The following is a 21,550-nucleotide window of genomic DNA, read 5'->3' as shown; positions in this document are numbered from 1 at the left end:
TTTTTGGGGGGGTCCAGTTGTGGGGCCTGAACTCTGGGCCTGGGCACTGTCCCTTAGCTCTTCAGCTCAAGGCTAGCGCTCTACCACTTGAGCCACAGCACCACTTCTGGCTTTTTTCTTTTTGTTTATGTGGTACTGAGGAATCAAATCCAGGGCCTCATGCATGCAAGGCAAGCACTCTACCACTGAGCCACCTTCCCAGCCACCCTGCATTGAATTTTTTTGGCTTATACTTTCCATTGCGACAACAAAGCTCACTTCATTTTCATGACAATTGAAATTACAAATCTTTCTTTTAAGCCACAAACCACAAGGAAGACTTGTTTCTATGCAAGTAGAAAATAGGGGGAAAAAGTAAACAGAGAAAATTATAGAAAAAACCCTTTGGCTTTCGTTTCCTTCCACCTACTTATGTTATTTTATCATGAATTACAACATAATAAAAGGACAAGTGGATGACCTCTGACCATTAAACTATCATCACACCAAAAAAGGTGAAAAAGTTAAACTGAAAATTTAGAATTATTTCTCCCTGCAAAATACTTCTTGGTAGTATTTTAAGAATTAGACAGACTAAAAAGCTACCAGCACAACTATGTTTATTGCAGCATTATTTACCATAGCTAAGATATGGAACCAACCCAGATGCCCCTCAGTAGATGAATGGATCAAGAAAATGTGGTATATATACACACAATGGAATTCAATGCCTCCATCAGAAAAAATGACATTGCCTCATTTGTTAGGAAATGGAAAGACTTGGAAAAAAATTATATTAAGTGAAGTAAGCCAGGCCCAAAGAAACATAGGTCCCATGGTTTCCCTTATTTGCCATAACTAGTATATGGCTGAGTCAAGCAGAAAAAGCCAGATAAGTTGATGTTAGGGGAATGAACCCCAAGATAAGTATTCAAATGTTTTTTGTTTTTTTTCCTCTCATGCAATTGTTTCTAACATATTTATAAGATGATTTCTATGTTGCTTTGTATGTCCCTCCCCCACGTTATAACCCCTGCTTTCACTGTATTTGATGTTGGTATAATTTGTGGAGGGGAAGGGAAAAAATAAATCGTTTAACTAGGGATACAGGTGGACCCATTGCAACAATGAGATGTACAAGCCATTATGTCAAAAAACGAACTTTACAACTTTGGTGGGGGGGGGAGGATCAGTTGGGAGGAGAGAGGGAGTATGGGAAGGGATGAGAAGGGGAAACAAAGGAGGAGGCAACAATGCTTGATAAGAAATGTACTTGTTATCTTGCCCATGTAATTTTAACTCCTCTGTACGGTATTCTCACAATAAAAAAAATTAAAAAAAAGAATTAAGCAAAGTAAAAGAAAAATACTAGTAGAATGTAGGTCACTAGTTCCTGTGTAAGTAACTGCCATTGAAGAACACTACCATCACTGAGTCATGAATTCCTATCTCAGAAATGTCAAAACTCAGTATTGAATTAGACTACTGATCAAAAAATAATATTGAAATAAAAACAAAAGTATTGTCCATAAAGATAACATAAGGACACATTTGAAAATTTCAGTACACCCATATAGGCAAAACAAATGTATGCTATTAGCAATGAGGACTCAACACTTTGATACATGGGAATGTGTTAACTATTGAAAACAAAGAACCTTCATATGATTTCATGGGGCAAGGGCGATGATCTTCTAAGATCTATTATTTGGACTAGCAGGATAATATCACCTCTAGCAAAACAAGTCCTAAAGATAAGGCAGTGGGGAGATTACCATCAGAGAGCGAGGCCAGTGACCATGGCTAGTAGACTTAGAGAGTCTAGAGACTCCAGAGCAGAGAGGCCTTCTACACGTAACAACTACCTCGTGAATGAATGGGAATGGAGAAAAGGAGACCTCATCAACACACAGTCAGAGGAACTTGCATAAATGTGTTCTAGAAGGAGAAAAATACCAGCAGCAAAGTTCTGAAGCCAGTAGTCAGCAACCTCCTTGGGGAAGAAAATAGTTAACCATAGTCTGTTCTTAATTCTAAAGAGTTTCTTTACTTGAATGATACAGTGAATCCTGAAACAATGATTCAACCCTTAGTATCAATGGTTTTCATGTTAAAAATAAAGGAAGGATGGATGTCAGGGTCAAGGATAAAGATTTGTTCCTGCAAGCAAGAGCATTGTTGACACATAGGTTAAGAAAAGTGTATGCATGTATGGGAGGGTGGGTGAGTCTTTACATACATCCATGTGCACATTCCAGATTTCAGGCTCCCAGATGCTTCTCAATGGATTAGGGGTAGCATTTGGGTTGCACAGTTACAATTCACTTGGAAAATCCATGTCTTAGTGTTTTAAATTTCAGGCCACATGGCAAACATGTCAATAGAAACAAAAAAAGGAAGTGAAAATTCAGAGAAAATGAAATGTAGAGAAAATGAAAATTGGGTTTTCTCTATAAAAATTGAGCAGAGCCAGAAAATGTTCACAAACCCCAGGGTCCAAGGTTGATTGAGACCCCAGCTCAGCCAGGCCAGAAGCCTCCTCTCGTCCCCATGGCTCTCCTGCGCCCTCTACTGACTGCTATGGTGCTGTGCAGCTTTGGACCTGTTGCACCTCTGGGCTGTCACCTGCCTCAGAACTCTCTCCTGCTTAGCAGGAAGACCTTTGAAGTACTGGAGCAAATGAAGAGAATCTCCCCTGTCTTGTGTCTGAAGGACAGAAGGGACTTCCAGTTCCCCAGGGAGATGGTGAAGCTCAGCCAGATGCCGGAGGCCCAGGCTGCGTCTGTCCTCCAGATGTTGCTGCAGCCCATCTTCAGTCTCTTCAACACAGAACAAGCCACAGCCGCCTGGAACCCTGCCCTCCTTCGTGAACTCCGCGCTGAACTCCTTCAGCAACTGCAGAACCTGAGCACCTGTTTAGTCCAGGTGACCAGAGAGGAAAAGTCGGTGCTGAAAACTGAGGGTCCAGCACTGGCCTTGAGGAGGTACTTCAAAAGAATCTTTCTCTATCTGGAAGAGAAACAATACAGTGACTGTGGCTGGGAAATTGTCAGACAAGAGATCACAAGAGCCTACTCTTGATGAAGAAACTCTCAAGCAAGATGAACAAAAAATGGGTTTCATCTTGATGTGATTCTTCTGGACTGTTCTGCCATAACATATAACATTGGTTATTTTGAAAGGCTCTTCCTTTGGCATGAGGAACATATTGTTGAAAGATATGCAGCAATACTTCAACAATATGAAGTACATGTATTTTAGAACTACTCATCTCTGAAAAGAATTCATCCTTGAAGCATCATTCCTCAGAGATAATTGCCCTGCTATTATTTGTTCATTTATTTATTTATGCTAATTTTTCTTTCCATGGTACTTATTTATTTGACATATAATAACTTGTTTATCTTCGTTATTTATTCAGTTCAATAAAACATTTACTCTATTCACTTAATTCCTATCACCAAAATTGTCACAGTCCATCACCACTGGTGGCAGTACAATGACAGAACACCTTGGCAAAAAGTTGAGGTTTTGGGGTGCCAGGGGACCCAAAGTGATTCCTGCTCTTGGATCCTGAGATTCCAATAAGGAGCATTCTTACAGAGTGTAGTACAGTGGGAGGGGACTGCAGATATGTGCAAAGGTAATTTGCACACAAGTGAGAATTGACTTCATTATCTTAGGAAGCAGGGGGAAGCAATAAACATCCCAGCACAGCCTCTCACCTTATCTCCAAGGTGTCAAGCTTTTAGTGCTCAAATGCTTCTAGCTTAAACACACTTAGGGCAGTAATTTCTACCTCTGTCTGCCTCTACTGGTTGGCCTTTCCTGGGCACAGCTCTCAGCCTTCTGAATGCTGTCAGAGATGACATTATGATCTCTTTTTTTCATGTATGAGTACTTTTAATGTTGTATGCATCAAATTACAATAGACAACTCTAACAAAACATAGCCCCTCAGTTGTGAACAGCATAGTGCATTACAGTGAACTGAGTTTATATTCCACCATCAAGTGGGGCTCACCCATTAGCTCACTTTGTGATGGATCATTAAGAATATCTTCAGGGCTGGGAAGGTGGCTCAGTGGTAGAGTGCTTGCCTTGCATGCCTGAGGCCGTGGGTTCGATTCCTCAGCACCACATAAGCAAAAAGAAAAAAAAAGCCGGAAGTGGCGCTGTGGCTCAAGTGGTAGAGCGCTAGCCTTGAGCTGAAGAGCTGAGGGACAGCACCCAGGCCCAGAGTTCAGGCCCCACGACCGGACCCCCCCCCCAAAAAAAGAATATCTTCAAATCCAATACGCTCATCATTACCCTTCGAAATATCCAGTGAAAGGTTGGAACTTGAAAGAAATGGAAGACACTGAACCTGCTGCACTGCATTGAATTGCATTTGTAATTTCAGTGGACCATATAGACCCTGGATATTCCTCAGTGTGGCAAGGTTCATTTTATCTTGGTTGAGCTGGAAATTTTTTTTCTGACAACAATTTTTGTGTAAGGCTCCCAAAGATTAGCAAATGGACAAAAATATGACAATATGTCAAAAATAAGTTTTTGTATAGTGAAAATAATGATAACAAAATTAATAGATATTTTACATGATGGGAGAAAATATTTGAAAAGTATTTATTTGGTAAGAAGTCAACACCAATAAAGTAATCCAGTTTTCAAAATGACCAAGAATCTGATACACATTGTACAAAGGAATAGGTACAAAGGAAATAACAGGTATGAAAACATTCAATATTGCTTATTGTTAGGAATGAATAACTCAAAAGGAGATATCCTCTCATTCTACTCAGAATGTCCATTACCAAAGATAAAAAGTTACAAATCCTGTCAAAAACACACAGAATGCATGATTTTATGTTCCCTTGGTGGGAATGTAAATTAGAGAAGCTATTCCAGAAAACTCTATGCAGAGCTCTTAAAATATTGAAAATAGAACAACCATATGATACTGCTACTTCACTAATAGGACATGTAAATAAAATGGGGAATAAAATGTTTTCCTTTTCAAAAAAGTAGCTACCTATCTATGTGTGCACTGTTCACACAGGCAAGCTACGACATCAGTGGTGATGTCTATAAGAATAAATTCTTATTAAAAACGTGTTTAATACACACACACACACACACACACACACACACACAAACACACACAATGGAACATTGCTCAAGAACAAACAGGATTCAATGCTGATGTTTATAGCAACATGGATGGACTTAGACATTATCTTTGTAAAATAAACTAAGCACAGGAGGAAAATGCCATATGTTCTTGTGGATAGGTGGGAGTAAAGCATTTCATCACATAGAAATTCTGTTTAGATTTATGTGTGATGTGGAACAACTCAAGGAGAGCTCTAAGTCTCCATTTACATAAAATGTAAATAGGTGCAACCTGTTTATACCATTATTGTTACTACTAAATGAAACCACCCATTTTAGTGTTTAGCAGGATGTCTTCCTTGGAATAATATGCAGAACATTGTGGGCTTCTAAACTTTTCTTCAGTGTATGAGACGATAATTTGCCATTCTTGAAAATCCTAAAAGTTCTGTTTCCTGTTTCTTAGTAAGTGACCTCGAAAAGAGTAAATGCAAGATGGCAGAATTGTTTCATATCAGTAGAGATGCTGAAGTGTTGTCACTCTCCTTGGTAAAAATGACCTACATATCAGCAGCGAAGAACTGCAGGCTAGCATAAACATGGGGAAGTGGGAATAAACACCTGAAGGGATGTGCAGAAATCCCTTTAGGTTTAGTTACTGACTGTGGCCCTGGCACTTTGCCTCCCCTGCCCTCAGCATCCCATTTCCATTCCCACAGCACCTTCCTCTCTTGGATGGAGTTCCCACCCTTGCCATTCTCTCCCTTCTCCCTACCACCCATCCACGCCGAGTCCCTTTCTGTTTTGGGGAGGGTTCAGAGCAACCCTAAAGAGCAGAACACTGCAAGTACAAAACAGAAGTTCTTCTGCTAGGGAGCTCTCCTTTCCTTAATTTCTCTTTAACTAGAATGGATAATAGCTAGAGCAAGGAAAACATGGGGAAGCAAACAGTGAGTGAAGGTTGAGGGAAACAGGAATGAACTTTCTAAGTGATCAAAGCTGATAATGACAGCCAGACTCAGGGCAGTGCTCTGACCACGCAGAAATCCCACCACCACACAGGGACTGCTCTGCACGAGTCACAGCAATTATTTTGGGCAGCTGTGATTATATTTACTATTAAGTAGGATACCCATTTTCTCATATGCTCATAATAATAGGTAGCAGGATTATAAACTCTTTTGTATCAGTGACTACTTGAAATATATGACATTAGTTAAAGAACATATTAATAATTCTTGGAAGAGTTTTTGAGAAGAATGAGGCATAGACACCCTTCCTTCCCATGGAAGAAGAGTCTGGCTTTATATCCAGTCAGGAAATGGCAAGTTGGAGAAATAAATGGCAGACTTGGTAGTCTCCTATACTTATGTTAAACAGATGCTGTATTCTCTTGTTCTTTCTGTTGTCTGGCAGAACTTTCCATTTCCACTTTCTTTTCCTAGATTGAGTTCTTTATTATGGCATCATAACACTGCTTCCTCTCCCACTCATGGGTCCCAGTCTCTCCTCAGCCACTCGACATGAAGATAAGTTCCATCATCTCTGATTTCTCTTCCTTTGTGGTTTCTGGCTGCTCAGTTTCTTCCTAAGATTTGGACAATTATGAAAGGGGTGGTAACACTGATCTAGATGCATTTTCCTCAATAACTGACTCAACTGGAGCTCCTCTGTACAACGACTAGAAGATAATTTTTTTTAATTTAATTTTTTTTGTGAACATACTGTACAGAGGGGTTACAATTACATGGGCAGGATAATGCATACATTTCTTACCAAGCATTGCAGCCTCCTCCTTTGTTTACCCTTCACATCCCTTCCCAGCCTCCCCCCTACCCCACCACCACCCAATCCTCTCCCCTCCCTTCCCCCCACCCCCCTCCCCACCAACGTTGTAAAGCTCGTTTTCGACATGACAACTTGTACTTCTCATTGTTGCAACAGGTCCACCTGTATCCTTAAACGACTTGTTTTTCCCCATCTCCACCACAAGTTATACTGATATCAAATATAGTGAAAGCAGGGGTTATACTGTGGGGGAGGGACATACAAAGCAACAAAGAGATAATCTTATAAATGCGTTAGAAACAAATGCATGAAATAAAAAAGCATTAAAATACATATCTAAGGGTTCATTTTCCTAACATCACATTATCTGACCTTTTCTGCTTGACTCATACATATACTAGATATTCAAATAAGGGAAACCATGGGACCTATGTTCCTTTGGGCCTGGCTTACTTCACTTAATATAATTTTTTCCAAGTTTTTCCATTTCCTAACAAATGGGGCAGCATCATTCTTTCTGATGGAGGCATAGAATTCCATTGTGTATATATACCACATTTTCTTGATCCATTCATCTACTGAGGGGCATCTGGGTTGGTTCCATATCTTAGCTATGGTAAATAATGCTGCAATAAACATAGTTGTGCTGGTAGCTTTAGTGTGGTCTTATTTGTGAACATTTGGGTAAATGCCCAAAAGAGGGATTGCTGGGTCATAGGGGAGCTCTATGTGAAGTCTTTTCAGGAACCTCCATACTACTTTCCAAAGTGGTTGAACAAGTTTACACTCCCACCAACAATGAAGTAAGGTTCCCTTCTGTCCACATCCCCTCCAGCATCTGCTGTTGTTAGAGTTCTTGATTACAGCCATTCTAACTGGGGTGAGGTGGTATTTCAATGTTGTTTTGATTTGCATTTCTTTTATGGCTAGGGAGGTTGAGCATTTATTCATGTGTCTATTGGCCATCCTTCTTTCTTAGAAGATAATTTTTTGAAATGTCACATTCAAACAAAAGAATTCAATTACAATTAAAAGCTGATGGGAAATTCTTCATTTGTTAGAAATGACTGCAAGGAAGAGAACAACTTCTTGTTCTGATGAATATTTTGAAGATGGGGCAATGTCCCTGTGATAGTGATATAAGAGTAACCTTAAAGTTTTAAGGAAACAGCAGGAGCTTCTGATGCTGAGAGTTGTATGGAAACAGCATCCCCTACTAGCCAAGTCAAGGAAGACAAGATCATGGCTGTGGAGCCTAGTTTGGTTCTATGGAAGGTTCTAATCATAACCAAGATTTTGCTAAGCCTTATTGACTTAACTTCCTTAGGTGAAGAGGACAATGGTGTGATAAGTTCTCACGTTTTTCTCCCCAGTTGGTGCACTTGGTACTGAGCAGGCATATGCTGAATTAGGAACCATTCCTGAGCATTCCATTCCACAAAAGAAAACATCAAGGGCACATAGCAATTTGGAATCCCTGAATTAAAATGTGCTGTTAAATGTGTGAACGGTAAGGGTTCATATTGAACAGCCGGTGAGAGTGAATCTTGAAGCCGATGAGGACAGATTCTTCAACAAATCAAGCAAAGATATCTTTTCTTTTAAAGGAAACACCAATGGTGACATAGAAAACTCACAAATTCTACCTCCCCTGATTCCATGTACAGCAGGCAACTGAGCTCTGAGGCTCAAGTGCATCATCCCAGTGTCCCAGCCCCCATCGTGGTTCCTGAGAGCAGAGTGATGAGTAAGAATTGCAGCCTTTGCCTCCCTAGGCTGCTCTGTGGTCTGTGGTCAGAGGGGAGGTTCCCTGTGACTCCTTGGGGGTGCGGGTATTTGTGGCAGCATTACATGGGCAGATATGCCAAAAACTCTGCAATGATGGAGAGAGTATTCCAATTATGCAAAACCAAAATGGAGTCCATTAAAGGATGAGAAACTGAAAATTCTGAGACAAAGATGTAGGGGTAATCTTCTGTTTTGAGGTCAATCACTGACAAATAGAGACATACATAATCAAGCATAGCTCTTAGGGTGACATTCGAGCTTAAGTCAGAATCGCTGTGGTAAAGGCTTCTATGAATGTGACTCAGGCATGGCTCATTTTATAATATCTCAACAACAGTCATTTTTCTGACTTCATGCACATCAGCTTTGGCCTCTCCACTTGTGACTGAGGGAGTTTCTAGTTTCCTGTTTTGAGAAATTAGCTGCGTTGATTCTTCCTCATTTATACTTTGATATTTGGGTGAAGTGCCACTTCTATTCTCTCATTTCAAGAAGAATTTAATTAATAGTTTTTCTCATAAACCACAGACTGTTTTGCAATTTTATAAGTCATAAAAATAGCACTCAGTAAATCTATATTATTTCTCTTCATAAATAATGATGATGAGAAATTGGAAGTTTTCTCCACTTACATCCTTGAAGCAAAATTTAGTATGTGAGGTGTCTTGACTCTTTGATATGTAGAGCTTTGTGTCAATATTGGAAACCAGGGCCATGTTCATTCTCTATGAGCAAGAAAAATGTGCCTTGTAGGATCGATTATTTCAGCAACCCAAAGAAAGAATATCCCTAGTCAAATAGTTCAAATATCATTAAGGAGTGGACAGTCTGTTCTCAGAGAATGAGGCCAGCAGCGCATGGAACAAGCTATGTCACTCTACATCAGAGGGGGTTATTGGGTACAAAAAATGTCTTGCAAGCAACTTGGAACCAGGGAAATGACATTATCTTGCAGTGAGAATCTCTGTGTTCATACACTTCTGAAAACAATGAACATTCAGACTAGTGGTGATTATTACAGCTTACAGACCAGTCATCATCATTATCCAATGGTAACACAACAGGAAATCAATGCCATTCCTAATGATAAAGAGTTTATTTTCCATATATGGTCTAGTCAATTCCTAATCAACTGAAGAAACACTCAAAGCTATAAAATAAAAACCTCTGTTGACCTTTAAATCTAGAAATAACATCAGAGGTGAGGATGCATGGTGAAAATCTGCTTCTGCAACAAAGATCATTACTTACTTTGGGATCAACAAAGATGAATATATATTTCATATATAGATTTCATGTATACACGCTTATTAAATTATTAGTATCCATCGTATGTGAAAATTCTTTGGAAAACACATTCTGATTTGCACAATTAGTAATATGATTAGTTCATGCACAGAATATGAAAAAGGAAACAAAAAAGTAAACATAGAAATAAATATTGATAAAAGAAATAATTTGTTCCCAATACAAAAGCCATGTATAGACAGGAAGTCTTCACAGAACCTTGGTTCAGGGTTCAGGAAGCCCAGCTCAGTCAGGTGAGTAGTCTCCTCACTTCCCCATAGGTCTCCTGGGCCCTCTATTGACCACCATGGTGCTGTGCAGCTGTGGACCTGTTGGATTTCTGGGCTGCCATCTGCTCAGAACTCTCTGCTGCTTGGCAGGAAGGCCCTTGAAGTACTGGAGCAAATGAGGAGACTCTCCCTTGTCTTGTGTCATGAGAACAGAAGTGATTTTCAGTTTCCCTGGCAGACAGATGGTGGATGTCAGCCAGTTGCACAAGGCTGTGTCTGTCCTCCACGTATTGCTGCAGCAGATCTTCAGTGAGTTGCACTCAGAGTTCTGCTCTGCTGCCTACAAAACCAAACTCCCACCTGAACTCCACACTGCACTCCACCAGCAACTGGAGGACCTCAAGACCTGCTTGATGCAAGTGAAGAGAAACCAAATCTGTTCTGCAAACTAAAGGCCCAGCTCGAGCCTGGTGGAAGTACTTCAAAAGACTCTCTCTCTCTCTCTCTCTCTCTTCCTGGAACTGATGAAATATAGTGACTGTGCCTGGAAATTTCCAGAGAAGAAGTCATGAGAGACTCTCATGATGAGGAGAGTCTGCAAGGACTGACTACCCTATCTTCCCATGCACACGTACCATTGCTCAATTCAGACTTTATTGCTGTGTTGGTCACACTTTGTTGGAAAAACACAGCTGGCTTCAAAAATATTAAGGATATATATGGTAAAAATATTCATCTCTAAGGACATTGTCCTTTTCACACAACTGCAATGATAATTATTTATTTCTTACGTTTATATCTGATCATTCTAAATCATTTTCTTTAAATGAACTTTAGTTAGAATTATTTATTTAATAGCAAAAATATAAACCCCAAATTTCATTAAAGAATACCAAACATTTTCCTTGTTTTTTAATTTGTAAAATTTATGTCCACAAAATGTCCTCTTTTAAAGTACCCAAAAAATAATTTAGATGTATTTTTTCTGTCCTCACACTTGCTGAGGAAGGACTTCAACATTTGATCTATGACCTCAACACTATTTTTATTTCCTTCATAAATTATTTTTCAGTTTGGGTCTTGAGTTTTTCTTGCGCTGACTATAGACTATAGACCCCAATCTTCCACCAATGCCCTCTCATTTAAATATCATCATGCTGGGTAATCTAACTTTTCCTTACCCCTTTGCGCATATTAGCCTCAACATCTATGAAAGATTCTTCAACAGAAGGCATCTTTCCTGTAAGGTGATATTAGCTTAGTAACAAGGAACAATAACAAAAAACTATCAGTAATTGGGTAATAGAACAAACTCATCATTCCTGGATGGAAGTGCTCTATGTGGAGATTCCTCATCAGCTGACTTGCTGGTTGTTCTCTGCTCCAAGTAATATGTCCAGAACTGGAATGCTATCGGCTTGACATCTTCCCCTTATACACTCAAGTGCTTCTATGGCACTTGAGACTATGCTTATCACTTGGGAAGGAAAAAGTGGTTTAGTGGATCATTTGGTAGGGTGTTGAGGGGCCAATGGTATACTGCAAAGATCATTTCCATACCTGTTAAAAGGACCTGAATTTATTCTCTAATGATACCAAGACAAAGAGGCTGTGGAAAAAAGTCAATTTAGTTCATATGCAAGCAAAGAAGAAAGTTGTTTGAATGAGAACATTCTTCATTTTACATTATTGGTACTAAAGTAAACTTAAGGAGAAAATAAACCAATTTTCTTTCTGCAGAAACAGCATTTAAATTTCCTTACCAATGATTCAAACTTGAGGATATCGTTATTTATCAAAATTCAAGGGATCATTGACTGTTTGAAAAGACACTTAAAGTGCGACCACAATTACATATTGCCAAAGAGTGGCCAAGAGCATGTGGATTCCTAAACCATGTTGTAGAATTCAGGTTGTGTACTTCTAGTGTTGGGAGGAAGCCAGGTTTGTATTCCTAGTTCCAAACTTCCAGCCTCTTGCCTTTACATATCAGATAACAGGAGATGCTGAAGGGGTAAGAAAAGAGACATTTTTCAATGCAACAATGGGAAATGCAAACTTCAGTACATCTTCAATCTCCTTGGGAGTAGAAATATTGATCTCAGGTTAAATAGGAAGAATTGGAGCCAGTGACAGGAAAGTATACACAGTTAAATGGAAAACCAGTCCATCATATTTTGAAAAATGTTTCTGGATTTTGTAGGATTTTGAATACTATATATTTATATTGTTTAAATTATATATAAAGTCTTACAAAGTAAGTATATATTACTCTGAAGGTAACTGCAAACAAAATATAACTATAAAAAGTCACAATTTTATTTTTTATTGTTGGTTGTGGGGCATGAATTCTGGGCCTGGGCGCTGTCCCTCAGCTCTTAAGCTCAAGAATAGCACTCAGCACTCGAGTCATAGAGCCACTTCTGGCTTTTTCTACTTATGTGATGCTGAGGAATCGAACCAGAGCATCATGCATGCGAGGCAAGCACTCTACCACTGAGCCACCTTCCCAGCCCTCACAATTTTTAAATACATGAATTGTACTAAAATACAGGAATAGAACCTTCATAAAGTAAACTTACATGCCAGTGGCTTTTGCAGTAAACTTTCAGCTTAAATCTATTGTCATTTTAACCCAGCATTTGCACTTTTTAAGTACAAAGCAGCAATATAGACAGTATATACAATTACATTGCTATATACATACATTCCAGAAATTAATCAGGAGTTCAACTAAGTGACAAGAAGAATATGAGCTAATCTGGAAGGTGGAGAAAGAAGGCAATGTGGAAAGCAACTGTTTGTGACATGCCCCTCTAAATGGAAGAAGGAAACCCTAAATAAAAAAAAAAAGATAAGGAGAAAGGAAGACATTCAGAAAATGGAGACTCAAGCATCCTCTACTAAGCCCAGGGAGTCCATCCAGGTCTTCACACACCCCAGAGGCAGAGGATCAGCATCACTACCTCAGCCAGTCCAGCAGCATCTGCAGTTTTCTAAAGATGTCATTCCTGCAATCGTTTGATAGGACATCAGTGAAGTTCTTCCATGTTTTCAGAACAGTTGGCAGATTGTATTCAAATCTCTAGACTCTCTGCTCTTTTATCTATACAGCTGTAGCTATCCATCTACTTACATATTTTATTTAACTGTTTACCAGACTTAAAATGTTATATATATATAATCATGTGTTAGTTTACATTAAAGCTTATATATGTAATAAATTTTAGGTTTTCTAAATTAAAGTTGTGCTAAAGAATTTGTTATCTGTTTTTAATTCTCTACGTGTGTACAGTTTCAGTGTAATAAAGGATATATCTGTTTAATAAAATGAATAAAATTAAAGAAGATACATCTCTGTTAAAAAATTCCACAGTACAAAACTTACAATATTACCCATACTCAGAATAAACAATTTGATACTGATAGTCCATTCTGCTTTGACTTAAGGCTGATATGGTGAACCCATCCATGCTCTGCAACTCCCAGTTTTCTGATTAAATAAAAGGGTTCAAATTGTTCAGAGAGTTGTCAATAGTTAAGGAAACCATGCATTTTAGGTGCTTAGTAGAATATTTCCACGGAAACAATAGCCAGAATGTGGGAGGCCTGTTAACATATTTCTTTACTATATGGGACACTCATTTTTGTCTTGGTCTGAAATTGTGAGGAGTCTGTATTCTACTCCTCCTGAGCTGATTTCCAAAAGTACTAGTCCAAGAAAGCAGAATGACTATAGAAATGCTGAGACTTTGTCCTCCTTCCTTCAAAATTGTGACCTATTTACATTCAGTGAAAAAATGGAGACTTGCATAAATGCATAGAATTGTCAAGAAACATCTGGATGAATTACCAGAGGAACCCATGGTGCTTTGTTAATGACTGGCTCCTGACACTAAAAACACTTCGGTCTGTTCATATTTCCTTAGAACTTAAAGGTTCATTACGCTCTGTTGCTTTACAAAACAATGCACAACAGCACTTTCGTATTGGAGGTGGCACCTAAGATCCTTTGTGATCTCAGCACTTTGTGACTTCAAGGTGTGTAATCTCCTTAGATGTTCATTTCCATGTGCATTTCTGTTCTTCACTTTCAGTAATAGATTTTTCCAATGGAGCCATTATCTGAATTCTTCCTCAAGTGGTGGTCTGAAATCATGGGTGTGTTTGGAACAATTCATCCATCCCTCTATAATTAGGTTTTTCTCCAAAACGGTATAGATAGGTATAACACAAACAATGCTATTTGGGAGCAAGTAAATATTTTCAAAGATGTATAGAATAGGGATTGATTCACAGTTCTTAGATTTGTAGTATTGTTTTCAAAAACATAATTCATACTAATAGTGTGTTATTCAGATTAAGAGAGGAAGTATTGAGATAATTCCCTCTTCGTTTTCTTTGTCTGAAGCCACACTGTCCCTTGTATGCTTAGATTATCGACTAGGTAGAGCCTCACACAAGATAATTTCCACCATCCTTCCTTAGATTGAGTTTGTTTGAGCCTCTCTTTTTCCTCATGGCTGATCCCAAAACCATGAAAGAGAAGAAAGTCATGTATCTGTTCTTGCAAAAATGAGACAATTCAGTAACCTAGGTCTATTTCCTCCTTGCATGTGTTAGAAACAGCTATTTCTATTTCTTTTTGAAATTCAGCATTGACCTTCAGTCCTCTCGAATCTTTGCAATGTTGGTTTGCTATGACTGCTTTGCCATTTGTGGCAGTGACTTAAAGGTTATTTTTAAAGACCAGGCTTATTTTTGTCAGAACCTATCATTCCTAGACATGCACTCTCCCACTTGAGCTCTGCTCCCTTATCTCCACTTGCATGACCAGTTTAGGGGGTATTATTCCAACTTCCTGCCTGAACAGGATTGCTCTCCAATGCTGCAGATCTCCACTTGGGAGGACTATCAAAGGCTGCCCTGCCTGGTTGTCCTTTGTCAGTTTCCTTCACTGATCACTTTCTTTCTTTCATTTTCATGGCAAATGGGGTTGTAATTTTCATTTTAGCCTACAAACAGCGATCATTTTTGCTTTCTAAGAAACTGTAAAAGAGAACTAAGTCAGAGGAAATGGCAATTTAAACAATGAACAATGCTACCACAGTGTCTTTCTTTTTCTCTATGGAAATTACCTCACCATGAAGCAGAACAGAGTGACATAATAGGTAGACAAATTTAGATCATTAGACCACCAGCACATGAGAAGGCACAAACCTAAAATTAAAAATTAGAAAGCACTGCAGTAGGGAAGGGTATGACTTGTTGAAATAGTTCCAGTGCTGTGGAGTTATCAGAAGGAAAGTCCAAGGATCCCTTTCCAGCATTCATGGTCAGCATTCATAGTCAACATTCACAGTTCATTTTTTCTCTGAAGCCAAAAAGGAACTTGTACTCAGAAATTTTACTATCTGAAAATGACCTGAAGTCAAACTCAGAATGTCTCTAGTCTGGTGTACACTATTCATTGTGAATTTACTAAAATGGATAGAGAATAAAAGCTCTATTTTCTTTTCTTTCCTTTATTTGTCAATCATGGGCTTGCACTCTGGGCCTGGTGCTGTCTTTGAGCTTTTTGTGCTCAAGGCTATCACTCTACCACTTTAAACCACAGCTCTACTTTTGGTTTTCTGGTGGTTAATTGCAGATAAGAGTCTCACTGCCCAGGCTGACTTTGAAATTCCATCCTGAGATCTCACCAGCCTCCTGAGTAGATAGGATTTCCATTATGAGACTCCAGCACCGGCATGTATTTTCTTAAATAATGTTATCATTTATGATAACACTTATGTTTAAATTCTTAAAAGCTGATTGCAGGCTCCAAGGTATGAAATGTAGTTTTTATAGGGAAGGTTCTTGAAGACATTGTGTATTAAAGAGTTTTTTACTGACATTGGTAAGACGTCCTGTAACAAAAATTAATCAGTCATGACATCATAATGCTTAAGTATGCCTCATTCATATAAATGTTCAGTGCTGGATTTCCTCAGCAGACACTTGTTGGTTCGCTAACCTCAGTGGAGGCCAGCACTATTTGAAGGACCCTAGAACTGTCTACTCTGGGCTTTGTCATCTTTAATGCATCACCCCAAATATGTCTGTGGTCTTTGAGCACTGTCCTCTATATTGTATAGTCAAAAATTACTGTGATTCAAATGAGGATACATTCACAGGCCACAATGTACAGGAAACTTTATGTCAAGCCATTTCTAATTGTTCTGAATTTATTGACACCAAGATGGGAAGATGTGGAAAAGGGTTCAGTGATTTCTGGGTAAAGAAAATAGGTTCTTTCAATGGGATCCTCTTCACATTTTGTTCTAATGCTATTTGTGTGTGTGTGTGTGTGTGTGTGTGTGTGTGTGTGTGTGTGTGTGTGTGTGTGTGTGTGTGTTTCTGAGCAAGCCCCATGGCTTGAACTAAGAGGCTGGGCACTATCCCTGTGTTTTTCCAGTCAAGGCTAGTGCTCTAGCATGTGAGCCACTGCTCTACTGCTGGCTGTTTTGGTGTTTAATTGGAGATAAGAGTCTCAGGTTATTACCTGTTCAAGATATTTTAAAAGAAAATTTAGCCAATGATTTTCCAAAACAAAATATGTAAAAATAGTTGTGATTGGTTCTGACTGAATTCCACCATTTATTCTCAGGGAAGATGCCAAGAGTATGAGGAGAAGTCTTGAACTACATAAGGTCTATTACTATCATGGACAGTGGAGCATATGATCAGGGAGCTTCCTGTAGGTGCTGCAGCATCATGAAAACTAAAATGTACAGTGAGTTTTGAATATTTTGAGGATTCTTTCTCTACTTCACACACTAGAAACCAAAATATAAACGTAAAACCGTATCCCTACAACCAAATGATTGTACTTTAAAAAATATTACATACAATCTTCAACTATGAATTTTGGAATCATGAAGAATTAAGTATTTCTCTATGTATACTGTCTTCTCAAGTATATCTTGTAGGTCTTGGAATTATGTTTCCACTCTTATAATAATGATGATTTTTCATTACGAATTCCCCTCAATAAGAGGAAAGGTATTCTTGAGATGTATGTGAACACAACTTAAATATTGCAAGTTTGGCGCCTTCCAAAGTCAACTCCTATAAAATCTCATTCCTTAGAGTTTACTTATGGATTTCCTTATGTATTCAATGATGAGCCACGTCACTGAATTCATGGAGGACACAGATAATGTGTGCAGGATCCCTGCTACAATCCTCCAGCAATAGAGGACTGTGTCTGCAGGTCATTTTCTCCAGTACAGCTTGATGAAGGTTCCCCTATATATGGGGCCTCCATTGACTTCTAATGGCATTCTTATGATGTGAGCGTGAGTGCTTCTGACTGGATTTGGCCTATGAGAGTGAAGCATAAGCACAGGTTTGTTGTATTTTACTATTTAATTCTACTAAGGTTTTTCAACCCATTCATGATTATATCACATTCTAGATAGGAAAAATGTTGACTAACATGATGATCTACCCGATGCTGAAGGAATGATTATTTCCTCATGTATAACAAAGTTATTTACTAATGTGGTATCTTCATAAAGATTTAGCAGTTTTGAAACAACGCTGTTTGAAAGAAAATTCACGGGTGTTTTTCTGGTATCATTTATTTTATGCATTTATAAATTGAATATATACGCTGATTCATTAGTACTTCTAGCAGTATACATATTACAATAAAAATAAAGATATGACATGCAATTTACAAGAAAAATCACAACTGATAAATTCAATTCCACTAACATACATACAAAAGTACTTTACTGGCAATAGCAATGTACTTTACTTCATGGTTAAGGGCAGTACTGTGTCTGTCTTATAGTGTGTGTAACTGTTATTTTACTTCTTAGCCACGCCTCCAGCCCCATCTTGAGATAGGCTCATGATGGCTGCTTCACCTGTATGCCTGAGCACTGGTTTGTCAACTTATTTTAGGTTTCCTTTTATAGGTGTGATAAGAGTATTGCTACTGTTCCTGGATTCATAATTTGAGATGGAGTGTCATGAATTTTTCTCATCTCTTTGAGATGGCCTCAAACTATGAACCCTCTAGTCTCATAGTCAAGTATGAGTGACTGGCACTCAGATATATTTTACATTTAACCTTACAATATTTTATAGTTTAACCTAAGGTGCATTCAATGAGAAACTAAAATTTGCATGACTTTTAAAGTACTATTAAATGGTATATAGGATAGTAATATCTTAACACATATGACTGTTGAATTTTAGTCAGGCATTCTATTAAAAAAATACACACACTACTAAAAGTCTGTCAGGGAACCAGGTGGAAAACCAACAGAGGAAAAATATGGTTGGGAGATGCCGCTCTAAATTGAAACATGAAAGCATAAATGAAAACAAAAAGAGAAGTAGAAAGGAGGAAGGCATTCAGAAAATGGAACCTCGAGCATCCCTACTTAAGCCAAGGGAGCACACCAAGGTCTTCACACTCCCCAGAGGCAGAGGCTCCCATCAGCACCTCAGCCAGTCCAGCAGCATCCGCCCATCCACAATGCCCTTGCCCTTGGCCTTCCTGGTGACCCTGGTGGTGCTCAGCTGCAGGGCAACCTGCTCTCTGGGCTGTGAGCTGCCTCCCACCCACAGCCTGGGCAACAGAAGAGCCTTGCTCCTCCTGGGACAGATGAGGAGAGTCTCCCTTTTCTCCTGCCTGAAGGACAGAAAGGACTTTGGCTTCCCCCAGGAGGCATTGGATGGAGAGCAGGTCCAGAAGGCTCAAGCCATCGCTGTCCTCCATGAGATGACCAGGCAGATCTACAGCCTCTTCAGCACAAAGACCTGGCCTGCCCCTTGGGAGAAGAGCCTTGTGAACAAACTGTGCGCTGGCCTCCATGAGCAGCTGCAGGAGCTGAGAGCCTGTCTGAGCCAGGAGGTGGGAGAGCAGGAGCCTGCCATGGTGCTTGAGGACTCCACACTGGCTGTGAGGAAACACTTCCGCAGGATCTCTCTCTACCTGCAGGAGAAGAAGTTCAGCCCTTGTGCCTGGGAGGTTGTCAGGGCAGAAATCATGAGATACTTTTCCTCATCTGCAAACCTGGTAGAAAGGATAAAGAGTGAGGAATGAGCTCTACTTCTCATGGGAATGGCCCTCACTGATGGAACACAGTAGCTCCCTTCAGCAGACTCTGCCATTCTCTGAAGCTGTCATTTGTGCTATCATTTGACATGACTTCAGTGAAGTTCTTAGACGTTTTCAGAAGTGTTGGTTCATTTGTGTTCAACTCTCTAGACTCTCTTCTTTTGCATATATCTATCCCTCTATTTATGTATTTATTTAATATTTAATGTGCCAGATTTAAATTATTTTATATTCATATATATTATTTTGTATACCTTTACATTGTGGTTTTATATTTTATGTCTTACTTTTTAAATTAAAATTTTGCTAAAAAAGCTTTTTTTATGTGTTTAATTTTCACCTGGAAACCTGCAGTACTTGTGAGCCTTATAAAAGGAAAAAGATGGGGGGGCTGGGAAGGTGGCTCAGTGGCAGAGTGTTTGCCTTGCATGCCTGAGGCCCTGGGTTCGATTCCCCAGCACCACATAAGCAAGAAGAAAAAAGCCAGAAGTGGCGCTATGGCTCAAGTGATAGAGCGCTAGCCTTGAGCTGAAGAGCTGAGGGACAGCGCCCAGGTCCAGAGTTCAGGCCCCACGACCGGACCCAAAAAAAACAAAGGAAAAAGATGTAAGTCATTTACCCATCGTGATTTTTGTCCATATCTTGGTGTCAGTCGGCATCTTCCTACACTGCACAGAGAGTGTGCTCCAAGACCTGTGTTTACATAGCATGTGTAATGCCATGGGAGAGATCAAATACACAGAACAAAAAATTTGAACCTGATGTTCTCTAAACCAGATTGCATGCTGCCTTCAGGCTACACTTATGTTCTTTTGTATCTTTGCTTCTTTTAGTGAAGGAAATCTAAAAGCTATAACCTTTCTTAACATGCTATGATGGGAAATCTAATGAAATGGCCACAGGAAAGTGGTCACAGCCTGCAGCATGAAGGACTTTCAGAAAGGCAGAAATGTATGAATTGACTGCAATCTCCGCAGATATGTGGCCCATCTGGACACATCTAGTTTCATACATGAGTTTGCAATGTATAAGGATCAGAGTTGGTCAAAGTTAACAGGGGAACACTGAGATATTCCAAGGGGAGTATGAAAATTGTCTGCAGAGAGCAAATGAAACATAAATTTACTATTCTTCAAATGTTAAAACAAGAGGCCATAGAGCCCAAGGGAAACAGAGATGGGAGAGCCTCACATTAAAAGAACACCAAAGGAGATGTGAAGGAACGTGAATTTAAGAAAATCAGCTTGCTTGGGAGAGGAACCAGCGGGTGCAGGGAAGGTGTGGACTGAAGCTGTCCACTGCTCTGGGAACATGGATGGCAGTGGCGCCATTGGGGCTCTGATTGCCAGATCCCATGGTTTCCCTCATTTGTAATGGTTAGTATATGTCTAGGATATTCCTAGCAGGTGAGCACAATAGCCAATAGCTATCTACATATGACCATAGAAGATGATGCTAAGTGAAATGAACTCCAGGACATGGAAACAAGAGGTTTTTCTTTGATGATGTTGTTTTTAATGCACTATATGGTTTCTTTTTTCTTTTGTGTTTTCCCCCCTATGGTTTATCCCCTGTTGTCACTGTATTTGATTTTGTTACCCTGGGTATTGCATATAGGTTTATCTGAATTAGGGAAGAGAAGGGGAACAATAAAATGGTGAGACAAAGAACAAAGGGGGAACCAGTGAAGCAGCGATACTCACAGACACTATGTTGGAAATGAACTGCACACCTTGTGGAGGGAAGTGGGGTAGGGAGGTTGGGGAGAAAGTGGGAGAAAAATGAGGGAGAGGGTAAAAAGTTTGACAGGAAATGTACTCACTACCTTATGTATGTAACTGTAAGCTCTTTGTACATCACCTTGACAGTAACATTAAATTAAAAATGAAAATATTAAGACAAATTGAGTTCAGAATATCAATATAATTGTTAATAATAAATGAAACCATTCATTTTTAAGATGCTTAGCAGAATATTTTCCTGGAAGTAATACCCAAAATATGGTAGGCCTATTAACCATTTTTGTTTACTATATGTGACACTATTGTTTGCCTTTGTGTAAAATTTTGAGGAGTCTGTTTTTTACTTTTCCTTATCTAATCTCCAAATATATTAGACCAAGAAAGTAGAATGAATGCAGAAATGGTAAAACTTTGTTATTCTTCCCTTAAAGGTATTTCCTGTTCACATTTAGTCAATGAATAGAGTCTGGCATAAATACCTAGGAATGGCAATAAATATCTGGATGG

The 21,550-nt window shown here is 39.2% G+C and overlaps 2 protein-coding genes across 2 annotated transcripts; both read left to right on the top strand.

Annotated features, from left to right (window-relative positions):
* Nucleotides 1-2,274: 2,274 nt before the first annotated feature.
* On the top strand, nt 2,275-3,060 carry LOC122118986 (interferon omega-1-like). Its single transcript, XM_042692959.1, has one exon. The coding sequence runs from the start codon at nt 2,530-2,532 to the stop codon at nt 3,058-3,060; it is 531 nt and encodes a 176-aa protein (XP_042548893.1). The 5' UTR covers nt 2,275-2,529.
* Nucleotides 3,061-17,803: 14,743 nt separating this feature from the next.
* Nucleotides 17,804-19,286, top strand: LOC122118984 (interferon alpha-3-like). Its single transcript, XM_042692957.1, has one exon. It carries the CDS (start codon nt 18,513-18,515, stop codon nt 19,284-19,286), a length of 774 nt encoding a protein of 257 aa, XP_042548891.1. The 5' UTR covers nt 17,804-18,512.
* Nucleotides 19,287-21,550: the final 2,264 nt, after the last annotated feature.

The sequence above is a fragment of the Dipodomys spectabilis genome, unplaced genomic scaffold, assembly GCF_019054845.1.
Source record: "Dipodomys spectabilis isolate Male_0828 unplaced genomic scaffold, ASM1905484v1 ptg000158l, whole genome shotgun sequence".
Classification (NCBI taxonomy): Eukaryota; Metazoa; Chordata; class Mammalia; order Rodentia; family Heteromyidae; genus Dipodomys; species Dipodomys spectabilis.
The sequence above is the reverse complement of the archived record's forward strand: the minus strand, read 5'-3'. Positions and strand labels throughout refer to the sequence as shown.